The sequence below is a fragment of the Lissotriton vulgaris genome, chromosome 2_1 (genome assembly GCF_964263255.1).
Source record: "Lissotriton vulgaris chromosome 2_1, aLisVul1.2, whole genome shotgun sequence".
Lineage (NCBI taxonomy): Eukaryota > Metazoa > Chordata > Amphibia > Caudata > Salamandridae > Lissotriton > Lissotriton vulgaris.
Genome location: NC_141687.1, coordinates 806,223,847 through 806,237,140, shown reverse-complemented (window position 1 = coordinate 806,237,140; position 13,294 = coordinate 806,223,847). Strand labels below are relative to the sequence as shown.

At 54.9% G+C, this 13,294-nt stretch overlaps 1 protein-coding gene across 1 annotated transcript; it reads left to right on the top strand.

Moving 5' to 3' along the window:
- Nucleotides 1–2,360: 2,360 nt before the first annotated feature.
- On the top strand, nt 2,361–10,320 carry LOC147731193 (uncharacterized). Its single transcript, XM_086958700.1, has 3 exons — nt 2,361–2,604; nt 5,202–5,361; nt 9,510–10,320. Exons 1-3 carry the CDS (start codon nt 2,361–2,363, stop codon nt 10,318–10,320), a joined length of 1,215 nt encoding a protein of 404 aa, XP_086814826.1.
- Nucleotides 10,321–13,294: the final 2,974 nt, after the last annotated feature.

Sequence of the window (13,294 nt, the reverse complement as noted above, 5' to 3'; positions counted from 1 at the left end):
CCCATAGCTTAGGGCATGGGGGAAGAGGGGACCTGCTACGTGTCCACAAAGTCCCTTTCTGCCTGCCTTTTCATGGTACGTTACCCGCCATCCAAAAATGCGGGCGGAAAGGGATTTTATAATCCCTACGGCGGTGCCTGGCAGGCACCGCCACCATTGTGGGGATTGGATGTTTCTCTGATGCACCAGCGGGCGCAAGGAGCCTGTCGGATGCGTGGCGGTCAGTCTTACCGACTGCCAACCATCTGCCCGCCATGGTAATATGGCGGGCGAATTACATGGTGCCAATGGCGGAAGGTGGGACCGCCACCGACAGCCCGTCGGTGGCGGTCCCACCATCCCCGAAATCAGCCCCTGAGTGAAGTTTAAGATATAAGGGACTCTCTGGGGCAGACAAGAAAGTAGCTATGCAAAGGAACACTGTAACCCAAACATGAGAGTATTAATGGCAGCAGGATGGCTGCTTGTTCCCAAAAATGATTACTGTATGCATAACATAACAGGTACATCGACTAAACACAGGTTTGGCCAAAGAGAGGCAGGCACAGTCTCAATGGGCTTTGCGGGGGTGGCCGACCGGAGGGAGGCTCTCCCCCCCCGGGGAAGTTTGGGGCTCCGGGAGGAAGGGGAGGGGGGAAGATTTAGATAGGGACACAGGAAGGGACATGGGTTTTTGGGCTAGCTAGTAGGATTGGGCTCCTTTTGGGCTAGTGGGGTTAAAACCGGCCATTTTGGGTCACTGGGCACCATTTCAGGGACAGTGACCCAGCAGCCGGTGGGCGTAGTGTAGCGTTGTTGGTGGTTGTTGTAGTGGTAGGCCTTAAGGTTTCGTTGACGACGGTTTGACAGTAGCGTTTTTGTGGCAGCGGTGGGCGGGCAGCGACAGGGAAGAAGGGAGTGTGCCGGGCGGGAGAGGAGTGCGATTTACGTGAGGCGGCGGAGCTGAGGAGAGCGTACCTGTGTCGGTATGGCGGCGGAGAACATGGCGGATCCCAGAGTGCGGGAAGCGTTGCGGCTCCTGGGGGAGGCTGGCAGGACGGACCTCCTCCGCGACGACGTGCGGGTAAGGCCACCGCGGCGCCCTGCTGATGGCGCCGTGGCGGCGGTGGCGTCGTGCGAGCCTCTGCGGTCGCGCGCGAGGAAAGTGGAGGGGGCGGGAGCAGGGGGTGGAGCGGCGCGAGGCGGCGGGCCGAAGGCGGCTGGGGCACGGAAAAGAGGAGGAGGCAAGGCGAGGGGGCGCGGCAGCCGGAAGAAGGCACCGCTGGTGTTTGCGAAGGGGGCGGAAGGCCCGGGGGGGGTGGGGGGGAGCGGGAGCGTGCGTGAGGAGGGGCTGGGAGGCGCAGGGGGGGCAGGCTCTGACAGGGGCCGAGGGAGCGTGCAGGCTCGTAGGAAGAATACCAGGCTGGGGGGGAGGTGGGGGTGACGGGGGGATGGCAGGGGGAGACCATGAAGGAGTGGTGCAAAGGGTGGGGGGGGGGTCAGAAGGGGTGCAAGGGGGTGGGGAGGGTGGGAGGCAGGACCAAGGGGGCGAGACCATGGTGGGGGAGGGGGAGGCAGGGGGGCAGGGGGAGTCAAGGGGGGGTCACCGTTGCTCATTGAATAATCGGAGGAGGAGGTGGGGGACGGGGAGGGGGGAGCGGTTGATGTAGAATTAGGGTCTTCAGCAGATGAGGACGTGGTGGCTCCCAGTAGACCGGTTTCGCCGCGGGGTCGGGGGAGGGGCTTGGGGCAGGGAGGGTGGGCGAGGGGGAGCGGCGAAGGAGGTAGCGGGGCGGGGGGGATGCCTCGGGGGTCATGGGGGGATGGAGGAGGGGGATGGGGGAGGGGGGGTATGGCGGAGGAGAGTACGGTTTCAGGGGGGCCATGGGAGGTCGCGGAGGGGGGCCGAGGGGAGGCTGAGATTACTGGGGTTTGAGGGGGGGCGGATGGGAGGGATGGGGCGAGACAGGGGCTTGGGGGTGGGGGGAAGGGGGTTGGGAGGGGGGGCTTCCGGCGCGGCGAGGAGGACATTCGGCGGCAGGGGGAGAGGGGGGTGGGGTGGCGACGGGGGTTTTGCCCCGGCATGCTGGACTTCCCCGTTTTTCTCTTGGCAGGAGCAGCTGGTAAGGGGCTCGGGTGAGCAGCATGCGGCTCCAACCCGCCGAGAGGATGGGCCGGCTCTGCCTAGTACGGGCGGTCGCGCTCCAACGAGGGACCATGTGCGTGCGGGCAGCGGATGGCAAGGTCATAGGTCTCCAACGCCCCCCTCCCGATGGGTCGCTCCGGCCGCCGGGGGACGGGGATGGAGCAGCAATATGACAAGACATAATGATTACCAAAATGTGGACAGGAGTATGGAGAGGGTAGATTTAGGAATGTTGATGACAGCATGTAGGGACAAGGCAGGTCTGAGCAGGATGTCGACAGGAGCGGTCAGGGGGGGAGGAGAGCGTGAGATGGAGTCGGAGGAAGAAGGGGAACTGCGGGAGGAAGGGGGGGGAACTGGTAATGTTGTTGGCAGTGTTTTGCAGATATGCCCCCGGCAAGTGGTGCCGCGAGTGACGGCCCCCCCAGCAGACCTGGTTAGGCGGCGGGATCCCGTGAGGACGCTAGCCTTGACGCCAGGTAAGACCAGTACGGGGGTCGGGGTGTGGCTTGGGCAGGCCTCATGGAGGTCAGGAGGGTGGGAGTGCGAATGGTGGATGCCAGAGGTCCGTGGGGACAGATGCTGGCGGTGGTGATGAGGTGCGTTTGGTGAAGGGCAGATACGTGGCAGATGCGGGAGTGGGCACAGAGGGGGTAGGGGGCGCGGCGGCGGGGAGTACGGCGCCGGGGGACGCGGCGAAGGCCGGTGGGGCGGGCACAGAGGCGGTGGGGGGTGCGGCGGCGGGGAGTACGGTGCCGGGGGATGCGGCAAAGGCCGGTGTGTCGGGGGCGTCTAGCGCAGGGGCGAAGGAGAGTTGTGACGTGCCGGTGAAAAAGCTGCCGTACATGGGGGTGGCGAAGCCACTGGGGGCGCACTTGTCGCTGGCAACTAAGGAAAAGATATGGAAGGGGGAGTACGTGGAAATCTTGAGGTTGCTACACAGGGAGTTGATGGCCAAAGAAGGGTCGAAGGAGGAGGAACAGGAATTAGCTAGGCGTCCGAAGGTGCCTGTCACTATTGAGAGTTGGTCGGCTGCTTTTCTGATCTATGCCAGCGTGTACTGTGAGAAGTACTCGGATAGGGCGGTCGCGCTGTTCAAGTATATGGATGTAGTGCGGCGGGCTCAGGTGACTTACGGAGGTAATGCTTGGTCGCATTACGATGAGGAGTTTCGGGCGCGCATGGCGTCGGACCCGGAGGCTAATTGGGGGGAGTTGGACTCCGACCTCTACCAGCAGACGATGAGTGGGGCTAAGTTTGGCCGTACCATTTTCACGGCCAGTGGGTTGCCAATGGTGCCGCCCCCCTTTTCGTCCCGCCCCACCCGTGGAGGGGTGGGGGCGGGAGGTGCCGGAGGTAACCTGGGTGTCGGAACCTGTTGGGATTTCAACAAGGGTTCCTGTCTCCGGCAGGCGTGCCGCTTCCGGCACGAGTGCTCCGCATGTGGGAGACGACATCCAGAGGCACGATGCTGGGGGCCTTGGGGCGGCCCAGCGCAGTCACAATACCCAGCTCCCGGGCCCAGCAGGGGGAGGGGAGGGGGTAGAAGGGGGTAGAAGGGGGGCAGGTACCCTGGGAAAAGGCTCGTACACCGGTTAGGCTGGATCGGTTAGAACCGTTGTTGGAGGCGTATCCGCGGGCGGATGATGCGGCCGTGCTGCGTCGGGGTTTCAGGGAGGGTTTCCGGTTGGGGTACGAGGGTCCGCGGATCGCTCGGTGGGCGGAGAACCTGAAGTCCGTGAACGCACACAAAGGTATCGTCCGGGAGAAGCTCTTTAAGGAGGTGAGGGAGGGGAGGATGGCGGGGCCTTTTGCAGAGGCACCGTTGCCAGACTTGATCATCTCCCCCATTGGAGTGGTCCCGAAAAAAGAGCAGGGCCAATTCCGACTGATTCAACATCTCTCATGGCCGGAGGGCGCATCGGTGAACGACTTTATCTCGGCAGAGTTGGCGTCCGTGTCGTACTCGTCCGTGGACGTCGCGAGGCGTTTGGTGACGACGGCGGGCACGGGGGCGTTGATGGCGAAATGCGATGTGCAATCGGCTTTTCGGTTGCTGCCGGTTCACCCGGCGGATCATCAGTTGCTGGGAATTCAGCTTGATGGGCAAATTTTTGTGGACAGGGCGCTTCCTATGGGGTGTTCCGTGTCGTGCGCCTTGTTTGAACGGTTCAGCTCCTTTTTGCAGTGGGCTTTTTCCTGGCGCACAGGCTCTGAGGCGATTACGCATAACCTGGACGACTTCTTCCTGGTGGGTCGGCCCGGTTCGACGGACTGCCAGCAGAGTCTGGACAGTTTTACGGACCTGATGGGTCACCTGGGGGTTCCGTTGGCGCCAGAGAAGACGCAAGGGCCCAGCACGGTGCTGTCGTTCCTCGGGATAGAGCTCGACTCGGCGGCCATGGAAGCACACCTGCCGGAGGAGAAGCGGGCGGTTATGGTGGAGTTGGTGAAGAGCATGTTGGCCAGGCCGAAAGTGTTGGTGCGCGAGGTGCAGGTGTTGCTGGGGCATTTGAATTTCGCTTGTCGCGTGGTGCGCGCGGGGCGGACTTTCTGTCGGCGGCTGGGTTTGGCATTGTCCGGTCTGACACGGCCGCATCATCATGTGCGGATCTCGGCGGGCGCGAAGGAGGATCTGAACATGTGGTTGGCCTTTTTGGAGCATTTCAATGGCGTGCCCATGGCACCCCCGGAGGACTGGGAGTGGGACGTGACGATGTCATCGGATGCGGCGGGAGTTGGAGGTTTTGGAATCAACTGGGCAGGCAGATGGTGCGCGGAACAATGGCCGGAGCATTGGCAGGCAGGGGGTAGGAGCATTGCTTTCCTGGAGCTGTTCCCGCTGGTGGTGGCTGTGACAGTGTGGGCACAGGAGTTGGCGCACAGGCGGGTGTTGTTCAAGGTGGACAATATGTCAGTGGTGCAGGTAGTGAACCGGCAGTCTGCAAGGGAACCCCAGGTGCTGAAGCTGATGCGCGTTTTCGTCTTGGGGTGCTTGGAACACGATATCTTGTTTCAGGCGAGGCATGTGCCGGGAGTGGACAATGACATTGCTGATGCTTTGTCTCGTTCTCAGTGGCGGAGGTTCCATGGGCTAGCCACGGAGGCAGCGGCGGTCAAGACGGAGGTGCCGAAGGAGATGTGGTTGGTGGGAGAGCGCGGGTCGTTCAGTTGGTGAGGTCATCCCTGGCAGCGTCCACATGGAAGAGTTACGAGCAGGCCTGGACGGAATTTCTGCCCTTTGGAGCGGTAACGATTCAGAAAAGGGGGTGGTGATGAACAGAGTGTCTGAATTAAGCAGACCACTCTTACCCAGTCCAAAGATCAGGGCTTGATCCATCACCGTTATTTATCTCACTGCCCCATCCCAGCTCAGAACCTGGCTATATGCAAATCAGTCTGTCCCTGGCCCAGTGCATCATGGGAACAGGGCAGACTAAACTACCAAGCCAATTCTTCACCAGAAAGGAGACAAGCTACCGGGGACCGGTTTCTGGCAATTCAGCCGTCTTCGGCCCGGCTTGCTTGAATCCTGATGGAGCAGTGAGAAAGGGACTCATGTCTGAGTATACCCTGCCACACCTATAGTGGCCAAAAACGATTCAGAAAAGGGGGTGGTGATGAACAGAGTGTCTGAATTAAGCAAACCGGGCCGAAGACGGCTGTAATGCCAGAAACCGGTCCCCGGGAGCTTGTTTCCTTCCCAGTGTAAGAATTGGCTTTTGTAGTTTGGTTTGCCCTGTTCCCATCATGCACTGGGACAGGAACAGACTAATTTGCATACAGCCAGGTTCTGAAACTGGGATGGTGCAGTGAGCTAAAAAACGGTGTTGGATCTAGCCCTGATCTCTTGACTGGGTGAGAGCTTTCTGCTTAATTCAGAGACTCGGTACCTCACCACCCCTTGTTGTAAATAATTTTGTCCACCCTAAGCGTGGAAGGGTATTCTCAGATGTGAGACCCTTGCTCATTGCACCATCAGGATTCAAGCAAACCGGGCCGAAGACGGCTGTAATGCCAGAAACCGGTCCCCGGGAGCTTGTTTCCTTCCCAGTGTAAGAATTGGCTTTTGTAGTTTGGTTTGCCCTGTTCCCATCATGCACTGGGACAGGAACAGACTAATTTGCATACAGCCAGGTTCTGAAACTGGGATGGTGCAGTGAGCTAAAAAACGGTGTTGGATCTAGCCCTGATCTCTTGACTGGGTGAGAGCTTTCTGCTTAATTCAGAGACTCTGTCCCTCACCACCCCTTGTTGTAAATAATTTTGTCCACCCTAAGCATGGAAGGGTATTCTCAGATGTGAGACCCTTGCTCATTGCACCATCAGGATTCAAGCAAACCGGGCCGAAGACGGCTGTAATGCCAGAAACCGGTCCCCGGGAGCTTGTTTCCTTCCCAGTGTAAGAATTGGCTTTTGTAGTTTGGTTTGCCCTGTTCCCATCATGCACTGGGACAGGAACAGACTAATTTGCATACAGCCAGGTTCTGAAACTGGGATGGTGCAGTGAGTTAAAAAACGGTGTTGGATCTAGCCCTGATCTCTTGACTGGGTGAGAGCTTTCTGCTTAATTCAGAGACTCTGTCCCTCACCACCCCTTGTTGTAAATAATTTTGTCCACCCTAAGCGTGGAAGGGTATTCTCAGATGTGAGACCCTTGCTCATTGCACCATCAGGATTCAAGCAAACCGGGCCGAAGACGGCTGTAATGCCAGAAACCGGTCCCCGGGAGCTTGTTTCCTTCCCAGTGTAAGAATTGGCTTTTGTAGTTTGGTTTGCCCTGTTCCCATCATGCACTGGGACAGGAACAGACTAATTTGCATACAGCCAGGTTCTGAAACTGGGATGGTGCAGTGAGCTAAAAAACGGTGTTGGATCTAGCCCTGATCTCTTGACTGGGTGAGAGCTTTCTGCTTAATTCAGAGACTCTGTCCCTCACCACCCCTTGTTGTAAATAATTTTGTCCACCCTAAGCGTGGAAGGGTATTCTCAGATGTGAGACCCTTGCTCATTGCACCATCAGGATTCAAGCAAACCGGGCCGAAGACGGCTGTAATGCCAGAAACCGGTCCCCGGGAGCTTGTTTCCTTCCCAGTGTAAGAATTGGCTTTTGTAGTTTGGTTTGCCCTGTTCCCATCATGCACTGGGACAGGAACAGACTAATTTGCATACAGCCAGGTTCTGAAACTGGGATGGTGCAGTGAGCTAAAAAACGGTGTTGGATCTAGCCCTGATCTCTTGACTGGGTGAGAGCTTTCTGCTTAATTCAGAGACTCTGTCCCTCACCACCCCTTGTTGTAAATAATTTTGTCCACCCTAAGCGTGGAAGGGTATTCTCAGATGTGAGACCCTTGCTCATTGCACCATCAGGATTCAAGCAAACCGGGCCGAAGACGGCTGTAATGCCAGAAACCGGTCCCCGGGAGCTTGTTTCCTTCCCAGTGTAAGAATTGGCTTTTGTAGTTTGGTTTGCCCTGTTCCCATCATGCACTGGGACAGGAACAGACTAATTTGCATACAGCCAGGTTCTGAAACTGGGATGGTGCAGTGAGCTAAAAAACGGTGTTGGATCTAGCCCTGATCTCTTGACTGGGTGAGAGCTTTCTGCTTAATTCAGAGACTCTGTCCCTCACCACCCCTTGTTGTAAATAATTTTGTCCACCCTAAGCGTGGAAGGGTATTCTCAGATGTGAGACCCTTGCTCATTGCACCATCAGGATTCAAGCAAACCGGGCCGAAGACGGCTGTAATGCCAGAAAACGGTCCCCGGGAGCTTGTTTCCTTCCCAGTGTTAGAATTGGCTTTTGTAGTTTGGTTTGCCCTGTTCCCATCATGCACTGGGACAGGAACAGACTAATTTGCATACAGCCAGGTTCTGAAACTGGGATGGTGCAGTGAGCTAAAAAACGGTGTTGGATCTAGCCCTGATCTCTTGACTGGGTGAGAGCTTTCTGCTTAATTCAGAGACTCTGTCCCTCACCACCCCTTGTTGTAAATAATTTTGTCCACCCTAAGCGTGGAAGGGTATTCTCAGATGTGAGACCCTTGCTCATTGCACCATCAGGATTCAAGCAAACCGGGCCGAAGACGGCTGTAATGCCAGAAACCGGTCCCCGGGAGCTTGTTTCCTTCCCAGTGTAAGAATTGGCTTTTGTAGTTTGGTTTGCCCTGTTCCCATCATGCACTGGGACAGGAACAGACTAATTTGCATACAGCCAGGTTCTGAAACTGGGATGGTGCAGTGAGCTAAAAAACGGTGTTGGATCTAGCCCTGATCTCTTGACTGGGTGAGAGCTTTCTGCTTAATTCAGAGACTCGGTACCTCACCACCCCTTGTTGTAAATAATTTTGTCCACCCTAAGCGTGGAAGGGTATTCTCAGATGTGAGACCCTTGCTCATTGCACCATCAGGATTCAAGCAAACCGGGCCGAAGACGGCTGTAATGCCAGAAACCGGTCCCCGGGAGCTTGTTTCCTTCCCAGTGTAAGAATTGGCTTTTGTAGTTTGGTTTGCCCTGTTCCCATCATGCACTGGGACAGGAACAGACTAATTTGCATACAGCCAGGTTCTGAAACTGGGATGGTGCAGTGAGCTAAAAAACGGTGTTGGATCTAGCCCTGATCTCTTGACTGGGTGAGAGCTTTCTGCTTAATTCAGAGACTCTGTCCCTCACCACCCCTTGTTGTAAATAATTTTGTCCACCCTAAGCGTGGAAGGGTATTCTCAGATGTGAGACCCTTGCTCATTGCACCATCAGGATTCAAGCAAACCGGGCCGAAGACGGCTGTAATGCCAGAAACCGGTCCCCGGGAGCTTGTTTCCTTCCCAGTGTAAGAATTGGCTTTTGTAGTTTGGTTTGCCCTGTTCCCATCATGCACTGGGACAGGAACAGACTAATTTGCATACAGCCAGGTTCTGAAACTGGGATGGTGCAGTGAGCTAAAAAACGGTGTTGGATCTAGCCCTGATCTCTTGACTGGGTGAGAGCTTTCTGCTTAATTCAGAGACTCTGTCCCTCACCACCCCTTGTTGTAAATAATTTTGTCCACCCTAAGCGTGGAAGGGTATTCTCAGATGTGAGACCCTTGCTCATTGCACCATCAGGATTCAAGCAAACCGGGCCGAAGACGGCTGTAATGCCAGAAACCGGTCCCCGGGAGCTTGTTTCCTTCCCAGTGTAAGAATTGGCTTTTGTAGTTTGGTTTGCCCTGTTCCCATCATGCACTGGGACAGGAACAGACTAATTTGCATACAGCCAGGTTCTGAAACTGGGATGGTGCAGTGAGCTAAAAAACGGTGTTGGATCTAGCCCTGATCTCTTGACTGGGTGAGAGCTTTCTGCTTAATTCAGAGACTCTGTCCCTCACCACCCCTTGTTGTAAATAACTTTGGAGCGGTAAGGCAGCGGGGCAAGTGGTGTCGGGAGGAGCAGGTGGTGCGTTTCATGCTGGGGTTGATGGACAAAGGTTTGGCGAGAGTGACCATCGCGGGTAAGCTGGCAGGTGTGGCCTTCATGGGCAAGCTGTGGTGGGGGTATGCACCCTCGGCGGGAGAATTGGGGGGGCGACTTCTGGAAGGTTGGGAGAGGGAGAGAGGGGCTCGAGCGCGGAAGAGACGGCCGATTACGGAAGACATGTTGGCAGGCCTGGTGGGCCAGTTACCGCGGGTGTGCAGGGATCGGGCGGAGACGCTGCGGTTTTCCACGTTGATGTCGTGGCTTTACTTTGGAGCTTTTCGGGTGTCGGAGTTGGTGGGTTTGAGGGGCGACGCAGGTTTGAGGTGGGGGGATGTGGAGATCGAAGGCTGGGAGGTAGCGGTGCGGCTTCGGCGGTCCAAGACTGATCAGCGGGGGAAGGGTACGTGGGTCTTGTTGGGTCCAGGGGGAACAGAGTCGGTGTGCCCGGCGGAGTGGGGGAGACGGCTGGCGGAAGAAGGGGGACAGGATGTTGCGGAGGTCTTTGGCAGGAGAGAAGGGGGTCGTGTGACGGCGGCGCAGTTGTTGTGGGTCCTGCGGCACGCCCTGCGGTCTATGGGTGAGGACCCGGGGGAGTTTGGAACGCATTCATTTTGCATCGGGGCAGCGACAGAGGCAGCGCGGAAAGGCTGGGGGAAGGAGGAGATCAAACGGCTGGGGCGCTGGAAATCAGACTGCTATAAGTCGTATGTGAGGTTGCGAGGGGTAGCGTTGGATTAAGAATGATGGTTGGGCTCGCTGCTTACATATGTCTCTTTACAGGTGCGGTGGCGGGGCCTACGGCGGCAGCAGTGTCCATATATGTGGTGGGCCATTCGTTTGTCAGAAGAGCGGAGAGGGCTGAGTGGGAAAAATGCAGGAATCTCAATCTGGAGCTGGATGAGAATTTGTTCAGGTGTCATTGGAGGGGCACAGGGGGCATGCGTTGGCACGAGTTGGTGCCGGTTTTGAACAAAGTTGTGCGGGGGGGATCTGCCCTGATGTAGTGGTCATTCACCTGGGGGAGAACGACTTGGTGCAGTGCAAGGGACTGGCGCTGGTAAAACAAATGAGGAGGGACTTGCTGGAGATCAAGAGGCAGTGGGCAGGGTGCTATGTCATATGGTCCGAGTTCATACCCAGGAGGTGTTGGAGGGGAGCGGAGAGACCAGGGGCTATAGATAGGACTAGGAGGAAGATTAACAGAGAGATGCGGGCTTTTTGTGACAAGGAAGGGGTGGGGAGGATGGAACACCCGGAACTGAAATATGGGGCGGCTACTTTTTTCTTGAGGATGGTGTTCATTTGTCGAGATATGGGATGGAGCTATATATCGTGCAATTGAAACAGGCGTTAGACCGGGCAATAGGGGTGCGCAGGTATCCAAAGGTGCAGGGGCCCTAAGGGGGGGGTCGAAAGCCTTAGGGGGGCTTTCGAATGGCGCTTTTCCTAGTCAAACGGGGGGGGTAGGATAGGAGGAAGGAGTTTTACTGGCTGAGGAGAGGGAGTGTACAGAGGGCTGATGTTGAAACAGTGAGAAAAGTGTTGGTTTATTGATAATGATGTTATGTTGTTGGTGGGGAACTGTTTAGGGGAGGGGGTGGGGGTTTCTGGTCAGGGACATGTATAATTAGTTAGGCCTAGTTTTGTACGGCAAAGGCCAAGGTTGGGGTATGTTTTCAGGATGCACCTGTTTCCCAATAAAGCGGCCTTTATCACACCTACATCTGTGTCTGGTCGGTTCTTCCCCTCCCCGTCTCCCGATGGGCCCCAATGGGCTTTGCGGGGGGTGGCCGACCGGAGGGAGGCTCTCCCCCCCGGGGAAGTTTGGGGCTCCGGGAGGAAGGGGAGGGGGGAAGATTTAGATAGGGACACAGGAAGGGACATGGGTTTTTGGGCTAGCTAGTAGGATTGGGCTCCTTTTGGGCTAGTGGGGTTAAAACCGGCCATTTTGGGTCACTGGGCACCATTTCAGGGACAGTGACCCAGCAGCCGGTGGGCGTAGTGTAGCGTTGTCCCACCCTCCCACCCTTAGATCAGGTTTCTGGGGAGGTAGGGGGTTAGTTGTCTCGGGAGATGAGGCTTGGCGGGATGCCCAGGGGATGTTGTGAAGCAGGTGCTTTCTGTGTTAGGGCTTCGGGTAGTGTTGTCGCTGGGGGCAGGTGCTGCAATGATTATGTCTGATGGCGCTTTTCCTAGTCAAACGGGGGGGGGGGTAGGATAGGAGGAAGGAGTTTTACTGGCTGAGGAGAGGGAGTGTACAGAGGGCTGATGTTGAAACAGTGAGAAAAGTGTTGGTTTATTGATAATGATGTTATGTTGTTGGCGGGGAACTGTTTAGGGGAGGGGGTGGGGGTTTCTGGTCAGGTACATGTATAATTAGTTAGGCCTAGTTTTGTACGGCAAAGGCCAAGGTTGGGGTATGTTTTCAGGATGCACCTGTTTCCCAATAAAGCGGCCTTTATCACACCTACATCTGTGTCCGGTCGGTTCTTCCCCTCCCCGTCTCCCGATGGGCCCCAAACCTGCTTTGTGGATGTCAAATTCGTCTGTTTATAGTTGGATGTCACGTGCTTATGATGGGTGACTTATATTTGAGCAGACACAACAAACGACCTGTTCTCTTACTCTCGAAGTTATACAATCATTGTAACATTGCAGTAGCACAGAAACTTCGGGATGATGACTGAGACAGAATTATAGGAAATAAAGAAGTCAAAATAACATGGGATGTGTCACTGCCAACTTATCTAGGACTGGGCAAAATTTAAATGACACTGGTGTAACTCGTGTAATTTCGTAGCATTTGAATTACACTTGTTATGAGAAATTTCTATAATTACGCCTTTACCCCACTTTACGTAATTGTGCACCATTGGCGGTAAAATATTACCATGAATGGTGCAATTTGCAGTAATAATTTACCGATAAAGCTCAGGTACAATCAGAACGCAAACAGCTGTTGTTCATAGTGCTCTTCTTTAAATACATCGGCAAGCAAAAATTGATGCAAAGATGCATTTTAAGCTAAAATATAATGAGAAATTGCGCATTTGAATTTCATGTCATTACTCAAATGTGCCGTCATTTTGCCTTAGCTTCACACAAGTGCACAAATACAAATTATGCAAATTTCACACAGCCCGTAGTAATAGTAAGATTGATCGAAGAAAATTCTGGGAGTTTAGCACAGATGCAGTGTAATCTGAACGCTCAATCCACACAGCACTATAGGACTAAAAAGACTGGTAAAGTAGCCTGAAAGCAATCATGCTTGGCATTGCATCAAGCAATTTTGAATTGAGTCAAAAGCACAATAAAATATTCAAAACCACCTGAATGTACACAAATGTCAATCTGCTTTGCATTGCACTACTATGTGTCTTTGTACTCACGATTCACTTTTAGATAAGGAGCTGTGTAGGTAAGTCTTTCGGTAAGATACAGTACACATCAATAAGTGTATATTGCATGATAATGGTGACTCGCACATTAAAAAAATACAACAGTACTTAAGTAGGTTCTCCCTGAAATACTTTACAAAAACTTATGATGATGCTATTCACACACAATCTGCAAGTGATTGTGAAACACAGGAAGCATGACATCAAACATAACTTCTTTAATTGATAACATGTACCCTACATTGCCCACATGGTTCAGCACTGTTACTATTGCACTGCCTAAGTGGTTAAAGTTTGCTGCCACCATTTTA